This window comes from Serpula lacrymans (genome assembly GCF_000218685.1).
Source record: "Serpula lacrymans var. lacrymans S7.9 unplaced genomic scaffold SERLAscaffold_12, whole genome shotgun sequence".
NCBI lineage: Eukaryota > Fungi > Basidiomycota > Agaricomycetes > Boletales > Serpulaceae > Serpula > Serpula lacrymans.
Window position 1 is genome coordinate 1,515,895 of NW_006763301.1, and position 15,257 is coordinate 1,531,151.

General features: G+C 43.7%; 1 protein-coding gene across 1 annotated transcript; it reads right to left on the reverse strand.

Annotated features, from left to right (window-relative positions):
* Nucleotides 1–267: 267 nt before the first annotated feature.
* On the reverse strand, nucleotides 268–906 carry SERLADRAFT_441766 (uncharacterized protein; the record flags this gene model as incomplete). The annotated part of the gene is made up of 2 exons (XM_007322313.1): nucleotides 268–472; nucleotides 752–906. The coding sequence occupies 2 exons, from the start codon at nucleotides 904–906 to the stop codon at nucleotides 268–270; spliced, it is 360 nt and encodes a 119-aa protein (XP_007322375.1).
* Nucleotides 907–15,257: the final 14,351 nt, after the last annotated feature.

Genomic DNA, 15,257 nt, shown 5'->3' on the forward strand with positions numbered 1-15,257 from the left:
TCACCTGAATTTTGTGGGTTTGTAGGAAACTCGTGGTTTGTTCATTCTACGTAGTACAATATCACTCCTTAATGATTTTCCTTCAGTTGGTAAAATTCAAGAGGGAGTGTCAAATGGGCTGAGGCTGCTTGCACGCTAAATCGTACTTTGCCGTTGTGAAGCTTATAGTGTGGTATCATTTTCTTGTTCGCTGTATCATTTTTGAAGTGAAATACTTCTCACTCCCTCTCTCCTTTTCATATTCTCTTCGGAAATCGAGCATTTCCATTATTTCCTGTGCGCCTGTATTGTCAGACGCAGTAGTAACACCGGCCCTGCGTAGGTCCAATCTTCCATGACACCAGCGACGTTTTTAATACCGTCGAGCACAATAATATCCTTCTTGCCCTCCCAACCGCGTTCTCCGAGGAACGCGCAGGTTTTGCTAGGATAGTCGTCTACAGCACCAATGTAGTGCAGAAGACCCGTCCATCTGAATTGTGGAAGATATCAAATCTTGTCAGTCCATGCAACTACGGGTGCGAGATGACATGTGCCGTTGTGGTTCAGAATATAGCAGAGTGTAGGTAATACGGAGGGGTGAACGTTGATTTGAGCTATTATCGGGACTATTTGGTATCTGAGATAGTACGATAAGTTAGGATGCGAACATCCTCTCAAAATTCAAGAGAGGATGGGGAGTGTCTGACTGTGTTTTGGGGGTCGGGTGAGATACCGATTTCCTCTCTCTTTTTGTCTTTTTAACACTTACGTTAAAAGAGGGAGGGGAGGGAGAGAGAGAGGAAGAAGCGATAGGAAGGGAAGTGCACTCGCAATGGAGTGATTAGAATCGAGTATCGTTCCAGATTGTAGAGAGGCCGTATCAAGAGGGAGGTACTGAGTTGGTGTGAAGGATGTGTAGTGCATGGATTCTGAGTGAGAGAAACGTAGAATTTTCTTGAGAGGATGGGGAGTGTTGGGCTGTGTTGTCGAGGTGAACTACCACTTTCCCGCTCTCTCTTTTTCTTTTCTTTTTTAAATCCTTTTTCAAAAGAAGAGAGAGAGAGAGACAGAGGAAGAAAAGATGATAGAAAGAGGGGAAGCGCGCTCGCGATGGAGTGATCAGGATCAGTAATTGTTCTCCGATTGTCGAGGGGCCGTAGCGGGAGGAAGGAAGAGCAGAACTGAGAGTTAGTCGGTGTGAATATTGGCTAGCGCAGGCCCGATGAGTCGATTGAGGGAATACCTTGGGAAGAAGAAGAAAAAGTAACGTGTAGGGCGGTGAACAGTCGATTTTGCGAAGATATTGGGAGCGGACTGGATTGGCAGGGTGGTTTGTGCTTTGCTTTGCTGACGTGAAAACAGACTCTCTGATTCTTTTTTCTTGCGTTTTGCTGTACGGTTCGAAGGATAGAGAGACGATACAAGGAGGTACGCTAGAAGAGTAACCAGTGATCGTTCTCGATTGGAATACGATGGGGCGCTTTTAGATGTATCGAGGGATGGGTCAGGTGGTATGCCACCAGGGAGGGAAATGGACGGGGTGTAATAGACTGGTTGGCAAAGGCAATAGACGAAAGTGTTAGATGACGGCAAGTCTAGACTCAGCGGCGGTGACTACTACCAATTTCCTGTTGACGTCTGTTTGGCAGAGCGAGTTTCGGTTTTAAAGATGATCGCCACTCTGCACTTTGTGTCTCAATTCCCAACTCATTTCGAATTCTACTTCATCTACAAATCCTCTTATATCGTTTTCTCACTCTCTTCTATCTATTTCATATCACCCAGCATCTTATGCGATGTTCACGGAGCTGACTGACAGCATTGTCCTTATTTTTTAGGATGTTCAAGGACCAGGCATTCTCGCCTGGTGAGTTGAACTTCTTCCAAAACTTGACGAGTCTTAGTAAACTCACCGAGCACAGAGTTGGGCGTGTCCTCCATCCCGATTTCCACGTCGACAGACGTGAAGCCATCGAAAACATAAAACGTAAATTCCTCACCCAACGCAAATCCATACCTTTGTCTTCCAATGCCAATCACATCCCATCCTCTGGCCGCGCAGGGTCCACCAACTCACCCGGGCCCGCCGTCGATACCCTCTAAGCCCACTTCGAGACGATATAGTCCCACACCGGCTCCGCCCAAGCGCACGTCGAAACCCTCCAATCTCACTTCGACTCCCTCGCGTTCACCTCCAACTCCCTCCTCACGCACACCGACTCTCCGGACTCATGTGGAGAGCCTACAAGCGCACCTCATCTTATCGCACTGGTAGGTCCCCAAGGTACTGTAGGCCGTTAATTATGGAGGGGTTTCTTTTTCGTCACCAAGGAGTACCGAGGAATATAAAAAAATGTTGTGTTGTACACCTCGCAAGGTAGGTTTTTGAGGTGTATTGCATGGGCAAGGTAGGTCATACATCATGTCACATTATTCTGCTGTTCCTGCTTCATTCAAGTGGTTCCTTATCAGTTCCATGTTGATTGATGCCTCTTCTGTTACCGCAGAGAGAGGGTTCTCATTTTCTTATTATTATTTTAAATTTCAACCCATCACACTGGTGCGTTACAATAGGTAAGTCTTTAAAGGTAGGTCTTTGAAGGTGGGTCTTAGAAGGTAGGTCTGTAAAAGGTGGGTCCAAAAAAAGTTTCTAAAAGGTAAGTCTTTAAAGGTAGGTCCTTAAGTGTGGGTTTTGAAAGGTAGGTTTTTGTGGGGAGGTTCTTGAATGTAGGTCCTTGAAGGTAGGTGATATGTTATGCCATACATTATTTTGCCGTCTGTGCTCTGTTCACATTGGTTCTTTATTGGTTTTACATTAATGCCTCTTCTATTCTTTATTTTTATGTTTACCAGAATTAAGCACCCTAGTATTCGTCTCGCCGGGGCCATGCTCCAAGGGAGATGCTGGTGCAGTGGTAGTATTTCTAGATTACAATCACATTTCTGAATACAAGTATATACTTCTGATAACAAACTTAAAAATCTATTTACAAAATGAGGAGCCACCCTCTTTCCTTTATTGCTTGTGCAACACCCCGGAGCAGGGGCCACCTTGTTGTGGTTTACTTCATTGTTTATAGGAGCGAAGGCACCCAAGTGATCTAAGGTCTGAACTTTTTTCCCTGAGCCTTTGTTACAACCAAGAGTTTGTCTACTCTGGCACACAACTCAGACAAAGCTATAAAGAAGTGAGGGGAGTGGTTACCCTTTGGATAGGACCAAGTTTGTTGTGGGTAAACAACAGGAGGACTAGCTAAGAAGTCTCCTTGATGTGACAACACCAACAAGACACAGTCTTGTGGCACTGGAGCACAATGAAAACAACACTCAAAAGAAGAGGAAGAGGTGGGAGAAGTTACCCATTTGGTAGGAACAAGTTAGTTGTTGGTAGAATAACAGGAGGACTTGCTGAGTCCTTCCCCATGTATTGCTCCTGTATATATACTAAAATACATGAAGTACTGTACAGTTGTAAATAAAGTTTAAAGTCCGATGTTTAGCATGTGACCAGTCACATGGTGAGCCTAGACACTGGTCAGGTGATGTGTCACATGACTGGTCATGTGACTATGAAAAGTCGAAAATGTAAAGTAAAGTAAATGATCACATGATCAGTCATGTGACTTGGAAAAAGAAAAGTAAAAGTACAAAAAGTGAAGCGTAAGTAGGTGCTGGTATGTCAATTGTAACACTTGATCTATTGGGTATTTACACTACTACAGTTTTTTTATACATATGTTCTATACAGTTGATGGGGGCCGTGGCTGATGATGTCATAGGGCGCAGCCCGTGTAACCAGCTCCACTGCATAAGATACTTCGTAGCTAAAAATGAAGAAAGGCAGTGCAACGCAAGAAGGTGGAGTTTGAATGAAAATGGAAAGTGCTGCATGACACAGTGTGAAAACTTACAGAAGAAAGTTAAAGAGGAGAATGAAATTTAAAGGTCCAAAAATTGTGTATTGTAACACCACCCCCCCTCTAAGGCTTGACTTCCAGGCGAGACCAACTACGTGGTAGTTAAAGTTGTGGGCATAGGTTGAAAAAGGGAATTAAAAAGCGTTGAATCCATGCCTTTAAGCTTCCTAGGAGCTGAGGGATTCTTAGAATAAAATTCTCGGATAGGATCGTGGGAATTGTCCAGATGGGCTTTTGGTTCCCACATTTTGTCCTTGTCTCCATAGCTCTTTCATAGGACTATGAACTCTAATTTTCCACGCTTCAAGCGTGCATCCACCACCCGTTCAACTTCAAATTCTTCTTCACCTTTGTGACTACAACTGGTCCGGGCTGGTGTTGATGATGAGAACTGTTGTTAGAAAAAAACACACACAAAAACAAACTAACATACAATCCTCCCAGATTCCACGGAACTTGTTTATGGGCTTTGCCTCCTAGAACAGTGGAGTGGTCTGGTTGTTCGTGGGGTGGTATGTATAACGATCCTTCAAAGTAAAACCCAAAGATGTATGGGTGTGTGGTTTTGAGGAGGAGGGATAGTTGGAATGCAGAAAGATAGGGGCTTTGTGGCGAGTATAGACAAGCACTACCTTGCTAATAGTAGCACAAGGTAGGTTTGAGAACGACAATATGACGAGGTTCCCAGTGATAGCAGGCTCCTGACGCACAAACTGTAGTGCTCAGAAGGACTCTAATCGAAAGGGATGACAATGACTTCAAAAGTGGGAAGTGACGATGACAACAGTTGACAGTGGTAGCAGTGGGAAGTGTTGTGACCACACTGGATCACAAGCAGCAGAGTAGTGAACTTGAATTTAGAGAAGAAGTCTGGAATAGATTTTTTTTTTTTTTTTTTTACAAGGTAAAATACAGGGGTTTATATAGTGAAAGAAAAGTAGGCTATGCACAGTATAGCTGTGCAAAAAGAATGAGAAAGAATATGAAGGAAGGAATGTATGCTGACAAATCCTGTGCAGGTAGTACAGGATAAGATTGTCAAAAAAAGGAAAAGAAAGGGATAGAACAATGAATGCTGTGAGTAATGTCACAGGTTTGTACAGCCATAAAGTAAAGTCCAATAGCAAAAAAAGAGCAGGAAAATCATGATGTCATGGGAAGATGCAGTAAAAAAAGGGCAAGGCAAAACACTATCAGTATCAACACAGTTCCTTTATTGTCAGTCAGGCATTCTAAACAAATATGTGTCCATAAAAATGTTTCAAAAATCAAAAATAATTACACTGTAAATGAATGTTCTGCTGAAAAAAAGAAACTGGAGCCACCAGTCCACCACCTAGTCCAAATCCAACAGTTCCATGGCCTTACCAATGGACTGGTTGTGTTGGACCACCTGATCAAACGAGGGAGGGAGAGGAGTAGTTCCAATTTGGAACAAGTGAGTCCCAGGCAGCGTGTGGTAGGTGTAGCTGTAGCGAAGACAATGGACAAAAGATAAGTGTACCCAAGTGAATGGGACAGCGATGAACATGGGTGATGCAAGGGGATGGACCTTCTCCAGCTCAAAAATTACCCACCCACGCTCCAACCAGGCAAGACGAGCAACCAATGTTTTGATAGTATATGATGGCAGATCAACGTCATGAAGATGGACCTGTTGCCCTATTTGGACCGGCCGCCGGGGCTTTGCTGATATCAGCAGTGGCACATGGTAGTCTACGGATCAGCGACGGAAGCGGATAGGAAGTGGTGACATCAGAAATGGTGGGGGTGCAAATAAGATGAGGAGGAGGAGGGTGGAGGTGACGAAAAAGTGGATTAGAATGGGGATCCAGAAACGATCGTCAGGTGAGAATAAAAAGGAGAGGAAGGGGCCCATGGTGGGGCTAGGCAAAGGAAAGGGAGTAAGGGAAACGACATAAGCGAGGGCGCAATGCAATGTGTAGCCAGTGGCGACGCAAAAATTTGCCGAAATACCAAAATGCAGAAAGTACCGAATGGAAAAGCAAAGGTGAGCGTGACTGGATTGCCTAATAGAGGTGGTGCTGATCAGCCACAAGTTCGAAACAGGCAATATTAATTACTATTCCACGTGGCACTGTGCCTGTGTGGCGCAAAGGCGAGTCTTTTTGAATATTCGCTTCGTTATTGACACCTGTCCATGCTACCAATCAACTTTGGTGCATGACACCGGTTCAAATAGGGCAACAGGTCCATCTTTATGACGTCGATCTACCATCATATACTATCAAAACATCGGTCGCTCGTCTTGCCTGGTTGGAGCGTGGGTGGGTAATTTTTGAGCTGGAGAAGGTCCATCCCCTTGCATCACCCATGTTCATCGCTGTCCCATTCACTTGGGTACACTTATCTTTTGTCCATTGTCTTCGCTACAGCTACACCTACCACACGCTGCCTGGGACTCACTTGTTCCAAATTGGAACTACTCCTCTCTCTCCCTCGTTTGATCAGGTGGTCCAACACAACCAGTCCATTGGTAAGGCCATGGAACTGTTAGATTTGGACTAGGTGGTGGACTGGTGGCTCCAGTTTCTTTTTTTCAGCAGAACATTCATTTACAGTGTAATTATTTTTGATTTTTGAAACATTTTTATGGACACATATTTGTTTAGAATGCCTGACTGACAATAAAGGAACTGTGTTGATACTGATAGTGTTTTGCCTTGCCCTTTTTTTACTGCATCTTCCCATGACATCGTGATTTTCCTGCTCTCTTTTTGCTATTAGACTTTACTTTATGGCTGTACAAACCTGTGACATTACTCACAGCATTCATTGTTCTATCCCTTTCTTTTCCTTTTTTGACAATCTTATCCTATACTACCTACGCAGGATTTGTCAGTGTACATTCCTTCCTTCATATTCTTTCTCATTCTTTTTGCACAGCTATACTGTGCATAGCCTACTTTTCTTTCACTATATAAACCCCTGTATTTTACCTTGTAAAAAAATGCAAGAACTCGAATCCAGACTTCTTCTCTAATCTCAAACACTACTCACTACTACTTGTGATCCAGTGTGGTCACAACACTTCCCACTTCTACCACTGTCAACTGCTGTCATTGTCACTCGTCACTTTTGAAAGTGATTGTCATCCCTTTTGATTAGAGTCCTTCTGAGCACTACAGTTTGTGTGTCAGGAGCCTGCTATCACTGGGAACCTCGTCATATTGTCGTTCTCAAACCTACCTTGTGCTACAATTAGCAAGGTAGTGCTCGTCTATACTCGCCACAAAGCCCCTATCCTTCTATAAATTCAACTATCCCTCCTCCTCAAAACCCACACTCATACACCTCTGGGTTTTACTTTGAAGGATCTTTATACGTACCACCCCACGAACAACCAGACCACTCCACTGTTCTAGGAGGCAAAGCCCATAAACAAGTTCCGTGGAATCTGGGAGGATTGTGTGTTAGTTTGTTTTGTGTGTGGTTTTCTAACAGCAGTTCTCATCATCGACACCGCAGTTACCTTTTTTACATCACCAAAGAGAACAAGTTGACATGTTGTTGCAAACCACCCAACACAACATCAACACTCTGTTGCACAATATGTGTGCACAGATTTTGGCGTTAACCACACAGCTCGCTGAACTTCAGACAAACCCCCCTGAATCGGTTGAGCAAAAATTTAACAAAAAAAGGTCGAGATTGTTGCTAGCCCCGGCGCTTTTGAAGGAGACCAGGCTCAATTTGCTGAATGGTGGATTCAGCTCCAAATTTGAACCAAGGCGAACTGGGACACATTTGCCGACAATTTTGAGATAGATAGCAACTGCGGTGCTATCTAGACTAAAAGGACCTGTGGCTGGTCAATACGCCCAAGTACGACTCCAAGAGTGCTATACTGCTGGTCACTGGCCTACCTGGGATGAGTTTAAGGTAGAAATTGAAAAATATTTCAAACCACAAGCTGAGGATGACTGGGCACGCCAGCAGATCTGTTCCTTCAAACAAGGAAACATGAGAACAGATGATTCCGTAACCTGGTTCCTGGCCCTCTCCATCCAAGGGGGTCTAGGTAATGAACATGCAGTGGAGCTGCTGGAACACAATGTGAACCCCCACATTGCAGAACAGCTCTAAATGTAGGATATGAGGAGCGAGAACCTCTCACAAGCAGCAGAGGAGGTTCAAAAAATAGGTAGGGCCATTGAGCTCTACAAAATGCAATTTGGTGGCGGGTCCACCACCAAAAACAACTATTCCCAGAGGAGCCCTGGGTCATCAAACCAAAATCATAATCACTCTCATGGGTTCAAACCGTTTGGGCTACAGCCAGGGCAGGGTGCTCCTATGGATATTGGTGTGGTCCAAGGCGGACAGATGCGCAGATTCAAGGGCAACTGCTACATCTGTGGCCAAGAGGGACACATGTCCCAAGATTGCAGAAATGGGGTGCAGGCCGCCCAACACAAAAATAACTGAGGGCGCTAGGCGCGCCAATTAAAAACAGAAAATCCGGACAATCAGCTCAGTACTCTGGCCGGCCGTTTGTACAACAAAATCCGGGCTAACGGAATCTTCATAGATCAGGTCTGGGCAGAGCAAATTGGACTCCCCCTTGTAAAATTAGATGTATCTATTCTCATCTATAATATTGGCGGTACGCTTAACATGGGTGGCTGCATTACACACAAATATTCTTTTGTTGTCAAGTACCAAGGACACAGAGAACAAGTCACTGCCGAAGCTACCCAACTAGGGAAGATTGATTTAATCTTAGGCTGGACCTGGCTATTTAAACACAATCCTGAAATTGACTGGCAGACAGGGGTTGTCACATTGTCACATTGCCCTCAGGAGTGTGATGACTTGGGTAAGCCAAGTCATGTCCGTCAAACTGAGCTTGATGAAAGGATAAACGCTGGTCACGTTTCTGCCAAGCTTAGATCTTTAGATAAGATTGACGATGACGATGATGAGGTAAGACCCAAGGAAAAAATTAAGAGGCTGGTACCTCCAGAGTAGCATGACTACTGGAAAGTCTTTTCAAAACATAGATCAGAGCGCTTCCCAGAGGCTAAGCCTTGGGACCATGCTATAGATTTGAAGGACACATTCAAACCAAGAAAAGGACACATGATTCCCCTTTCTGCTCCAGAAAGAGATAAGGTTTCAAGTTTCATAGATGAACAGCTTAGGAAGGGTTACATCAGACCTTCCAAAAGCCCTATGACGTCCCCAGTATTCTTCATTTCTAGAAAGGATGGTAAAAAGTGCATGATCATGGACTATCGTTACTTAAATGAGTACACGGTTAAAAACACGTATCCGCTGCCTTTAATTAGTCAGCTAGTAGACAAATTGGCTGGTGTCAAGGTTTTAACAAAGAAGGATCTCAGATGGGGGTACAGTAATGTACAAATCAAAGAAGAAGATGCTTGGAAGGTCACGTTCACATGCCACCGAGGATCCTTTGAACCCCTTGTTATGTTCTTTGGGTTGACCAATTCACCGGCAACCTTCCAGAGCATGATGAACAAGATCTTTGCAGATATGGAAAACTGTGTCGTCATTTACATTGACAATTTATTAATAATCACAAAGTCGGATGATGAGGCTGAGCATAACAGGATTGTGCAAAAAGTCCTACAACACTTACAGGATCGGGACCTATTCGTCAAACCCAAAAAATGTAACTTTAAAGTGGAGGAAGTAGACTTCTTTGGTATGATAATTGGCCAGAACGGAGGATGCATCTTGAGAAAGTTCAAGCTATTTTGGATTGGCCTGAACCTACTTGCATCAAAGGAGTTAGGACCTTCCTTGGCTTAGGCAATTTCTACCGAAGATTTGTCAAAAACTTTGCAAAGATAACGAGACCGTTGAACGATCTCACTAAAAAGGACACACTGTGGGGATCGACTTATATAAGCTCAGCTTATATGCTGAAGATATTGAATATCTGCATTCTGATTGGCTGAAAAAAGCTAAAATTGAATATTTTCAGCATATAAGCTAGGCTTATATAAGTTGATCCCCACAGTGACATTGTCTGGCACTGGGGCACCAAAGAACAAGAAGCTTTTGATGAGCTTAATAAACAGGCATTTACAACAGCGCCCATATTAACATTTCCACCATTAGACAAAGAGTTCAGGCTAGAAACCGACTCTTCTGATTTTGCTACTGGGGCTGTTCTATCAATTAAATGCCCTGATGATCTTTGGAGGCTTTGTGCCTATCTATTACATAGTTTGTTGCCTACAGAGTGCAACTATCAAATTTACGATAAAGAGATGCTGGCCATCATTAGAGCTTTAGAGCACTGGCGCCACTACTTAGAAGGTGCTAGGCACCAATTTGAAATTTGGACTGATCATAAGAATCTGGAGTATTTTATGATGGCCCGAGACTTGAACCGAAGACAGGCCCGCTATGTGGTGTACTTGTCTAGGTTTAATTATAAGTTAATTCATAAGCCAGGTACTTCTATGGGGAAAGTGGACACTTTGTCTAGAAGATTGGATCATGCCAACAGCATCGAAGATGACAACAAAGGTGTCACCCTGATAGATCAATCCAGGGTTGTGTAACAACCAAGAGTTTGTTACTCTGGCACACAACTCAGGCAAAGCTATAAAGGTAGTGAGGGGAGTGGTTACCCTTTGGATAGGACCAAGTTAGTTGTGGGTAAACAACAGGAGGACTCGCTAAGGAGTCTCCTCAATCTATTGGGTATTTATATTACTACAGTTTTTTTGTACATGTGTTCTATACAGTTGATGGGGGCCGTGGCTGATGATGTCATAGGGTGCAGCCCATGTGACCAGCTCCACTGCATGAGATACTTTGTAGCTAAAAATGAAAAAAAGCAGTGTAGCGCAAGAAAGTGGAGTTTGAATGAAAATGGAAAGTGCCGCATAGCACAGTGTGTGAAAACTTACAGAAGAAAGTTAAAGAGGAGAACAAAATTTAAAGGTCCAAAAATTGTGTATCATAACAGGTTCCCAATGTTCAAATTGGGCAGGACTCTGATCTTCTGGAAGTCTTCAAGAAAGACATCTCCTCAGAAGAGAAGGCACACCTTGATGGCAATTTACATTATTTATGGGAAGACGGGCTCTTCCATTAACAAGACAAAATCTATGTGCCTGAGCCCGCAAGGATCAAGGCAATAGATAGATATCACAACACTCCAGTGACTGGGCACTTTGAGTCTGGGTGGCAATGAACAATGGAGTTGATCTCCAGAAACTACATGTGGCCTGGCATGGTCAAAGACATACAGGAATGTGTAAAATCCTGTCTGAGATGTGCCATGGCAAAGAACTTGCATCAACCGCCAGCCGGTAAACTTATGCCAAATCCAATACCAGCTGGTCCCTGGCAGGATATATTGGTTGATTTCACGACGGATCTGCCCAAATCAAATGGGTACGATTCAGTAATGGTGGTGGTGGATCACTTCTCAAAAGATGTGGTATTTATTCCCACAAACAAAACCATTACAGCCACTGGTATGGCAGATTTATTTAAAGATTTTGTATGGTCTACCTACAGATTACCAGAAACGGTGATCTCCGATAGGGGTCTCCGATTCGCTAGCAAATTTACGAAAGAATTATGCCGGATGCTGGGCATCAAACCTAAATTATCAACAGTGTTCCATCTGCAGACTAATGGACAAACGGAGAGGCTCAATCAAGAATTGAAGCAATACCTCTGCATATTTATTAACAACAGGCAGACAGATTGGGCCAAGTGGCTAAAGATAGCGCGGTTCTCATATAATATCAAACAGTTGTTGGCTACAGGAAAAGCACCATTTGAGGTTATGAAATCGTACCTCGTACCTTCCCAGAATGGGTGTAGAACCTGGCAAAAGCAAAAACAAGGCTGCAGAGAACATGGCTAAGGATATGAAGTCTGTCTTAGACAAAATGCGCAAGGCGCTATTCAAAACTGCAGAGCAGATGAAAGACAGGGCAGAGCATAGACACTCTAAAGCCCCTGACTACAAGGTCAGCAACCTGGTCTGGTTAGATACCAACCACTTAAAATTAAAAGATTGGCAGTCTAGAAAACTGACCAAAAAGTGGATTGGTCCTTACCGGATTACGGAAGTCAAACCCAATGTGGTAGAGCTGGAACTCCCAAAATGAATGAGGGTAGTACCCACAGTAAATATTAACCATGTGAAACCCTACAAGGGGCCACTGCCGGGACAATGCGTGGACCGGTGTCATGCACCAAAGTTGATTGGTAGCATGGACAGGTGTCAATAACGAAGCGAATATTCAAAAAGACTCACCTTTGCGCCGCACAGGCACAGTGCCACGTGGAATAGTAATTAATATTGCCTTTTTCAAACTTGTGGCTGATCAGCACCACCTCTATTAGGCAATCCAGTCACGCTCACCTTTGCTTTTCCATTCGGTACTTTCCGCATTTCGGCATTTCGGCAAATTTTTGTGTCGCCACTAGCTACACATTGCATTGTGCCCTCACTTTTGTCATTTCCTTCACTTCCCTTCCTTTGCCTAGCCCCACCATGGGTCCCTTACTCTCGTTTTTATTCTCACCTGACGGTCGTTTCTGGATCCCAATTTTAGTTCACCTCCTCGTCACCTCCAGTCTCCTCCTCCTCATTTTCTTTGCTCCCCCACCATTTCTGATGTCACCACTTTTTATCCGCTTCCGTCGCCGATCCGTTGACTACCACGTGCCACTGCTGATATCAGCAAAGCCCTGGCGGCCGGTCCAAATAGGGCAACAGGTCCATCTTCATGACGTTGATCTGCCATCATATACTATCAAAACATCGGTTGCTCGTCTTGCCTGGTTGGAGCGTGGGTGGGTAATTTTTGAGCTGGAGAAGGTTCATCCCCTTGCATCACCCATGTTCATCGCTGTCCCATTCACTTGGGTACACTTATCTTTTGTCCATTATCTTCGCTACAGCTACACCTACCACACGCTGCCTGGGACTCACTTGTTCCAAATTGGAACTACTCCTCTCTCTCCCTCGTTTGATCAGGTGGTCCAACACAACCAGTCCATTGGTAAGGCCATGGAACTGTTGGATTTGGACTAGGTGGTGGACTGGTGGCTCCAGTTTCTTTTTTTCAGCAGAACATTCATTTACAGTGTAATTATTTTTGATTTTTGAAACATTTTTATGGACACATATTTGTTTAGAATGCCTGACTGACAATAAAGGAACTGTGTTGATACTGATAGTGTTTTGCCTTGCCTTTTTTTACTGCATCTTCCCATGACATCATGATTTTCCTGCTCTTTTTTTGCTATTGGACTTTACTTTATGGCTGTACAAACCTGTGACATTACTCACAGCATTCATTGTTCTATCCCTTTCTTTTCCTTTTTTGACAATCTTATCCTATACTACCTACGCAGGATTTGTCAGTGTACATTCCTTCCTTCATATTCTTTCTCATTCTTTTTGCACAGCTATACTGTGCATAGCCTACTTTTCTTTCACTATATAAACCCCTGTATTTTACCTTGTAAAAAAATGCAAGAACTCGAATCCAGACTTCTTCTCTAATCTCAAACACTACTCACTACTACTTGTGATCCAGTGTGGTCACAACAGTTCCCACTGCTACCATTGTCAACTGCTGTCATTGTCAACTGCTGTCATTGTCACTCGTCACTTTTGAAAGTGATTGTCATCCCTTTCAATTAGAGTCCTTCTGAGCACTACAGTCTGTGCATCAGGAGCTTGCTATCACTGGGAACTTTGTCACCTCATCATATTGTTATTCTCAAACCTACCTTGTGCTACTATTAGCAAGGTAGTGCTTGTCTATACTCGCCACAAAGCCCCTATCTTTCTGCATTCCAACTAAGCCTCCTCCTCAAAACCACACACCCATACACCTTTGGGTTTTACTTTGAAGGATCATTATACGTACCACCCCACAAACAACCAGACCACTCCACTGTTCTAGGAGGCAAAGCCCATAAACAAGTTCCGTGGAATCTGGGAGGATTGTGTGTTAGTTTGTTTTTGTGTGTGGTTTTCTAACAGCAGTTCTCATCATCGACACTGTGCACAAGTTTCAGCTGCTTTCTTATTCCTTATCACTTTTGCAGTAGATGTCCTCTTATCATACCTGTTACGATAACACAATTTTCGGACCTTTCCTTCTTTTTCATTCTCCGCTTTAACCTTGTACTATAGCTTTCACACAGGGTGCCACGCGGCACTTCCCCTTTTGTTCAAACCCCTCTTTCTCGCGCCGCATTGCCTTCTTCTTATTTTAGATACAACTCTCTCACACAGTGGAGCTGGCCATGCGGTGCTAGGCCCCATGACATCATCAGCCACTGACTTTATCAACTGTACAGTACATAAGTACAAATACTCTGTATTAGTATATATACCCCAATAAATCCAGGAGACTCCTTAGCGAGTTGTCCTGTTGTATACCAACAAACTCTCTGCAGCTTAAGGGGTAACCACTCCCTCAACATCTTCTTTATAGTGTGTTCTTGTGTGCGCCAGAGTTGTTACAATAGACATACTAGCACCTACTTACGCTTCACTTTTGTACTTCTACTTTTATTTTCCAAGTCACATGACCAGTCATGTGACCATTTACTTTACTTTACATTTTCGACTTTTCATAGTCACATGACCAGTCATGTAACACATTACCTGACCAGTGTCTAGACTCATCATGTGACCGGTCACATGCTAGATATCGGACTTTAAACTTTAATTACAACTGTACAGTACCTCATGTATTTTAGTATATATACAGGAGCAATACATGGGGAAGGACTCAGCGAGTCCTCCTGTTGTATACCAACTAACTCACTGCATTCTAAGGGGTAACCACTCCCTCTCCATCTTCTCTATAGTGTGTTCCTGTGTGCACCGGAGTAACTAACTCTTGGTTGTTACAATACCACTGGTTAAGTGAGGAAATCAGCTCATAAAGCTCTGGCCCGTCTTCTTCAAGATACTCCCAATCAGCAAGTAACAATGTGAGTATATTGTAGGAATGAATGAGCGAGAATTGGCCCAAGAGCTGTGAAAGAATATCTCCATCCCAATAAGCAGAGTGGGGAATGATCTCAAAGTGCAGGCCTTTTTTTTTGTACCAACAATGACGGGCAAACTGTTGAAGTGCGTTATTGGCATGGTCAATGTGGTCTTTGATCATTCGAGGCCTCGTTGCATTTGTGATTGGGTTTGATTTAACTGATGCTGCTGTTGGATCTGATGATGTAATTGTGGGATCAATGACCAGGGTTGTTGTAGATGGTGTTGAGCGTTGCTTGCAGGTAGGCACCTGTTACATGAGCAGTGAGAAACCTAACCAAGTTAGGCTCAACCCCTCCCAGTGCTGGCTCTTTCAA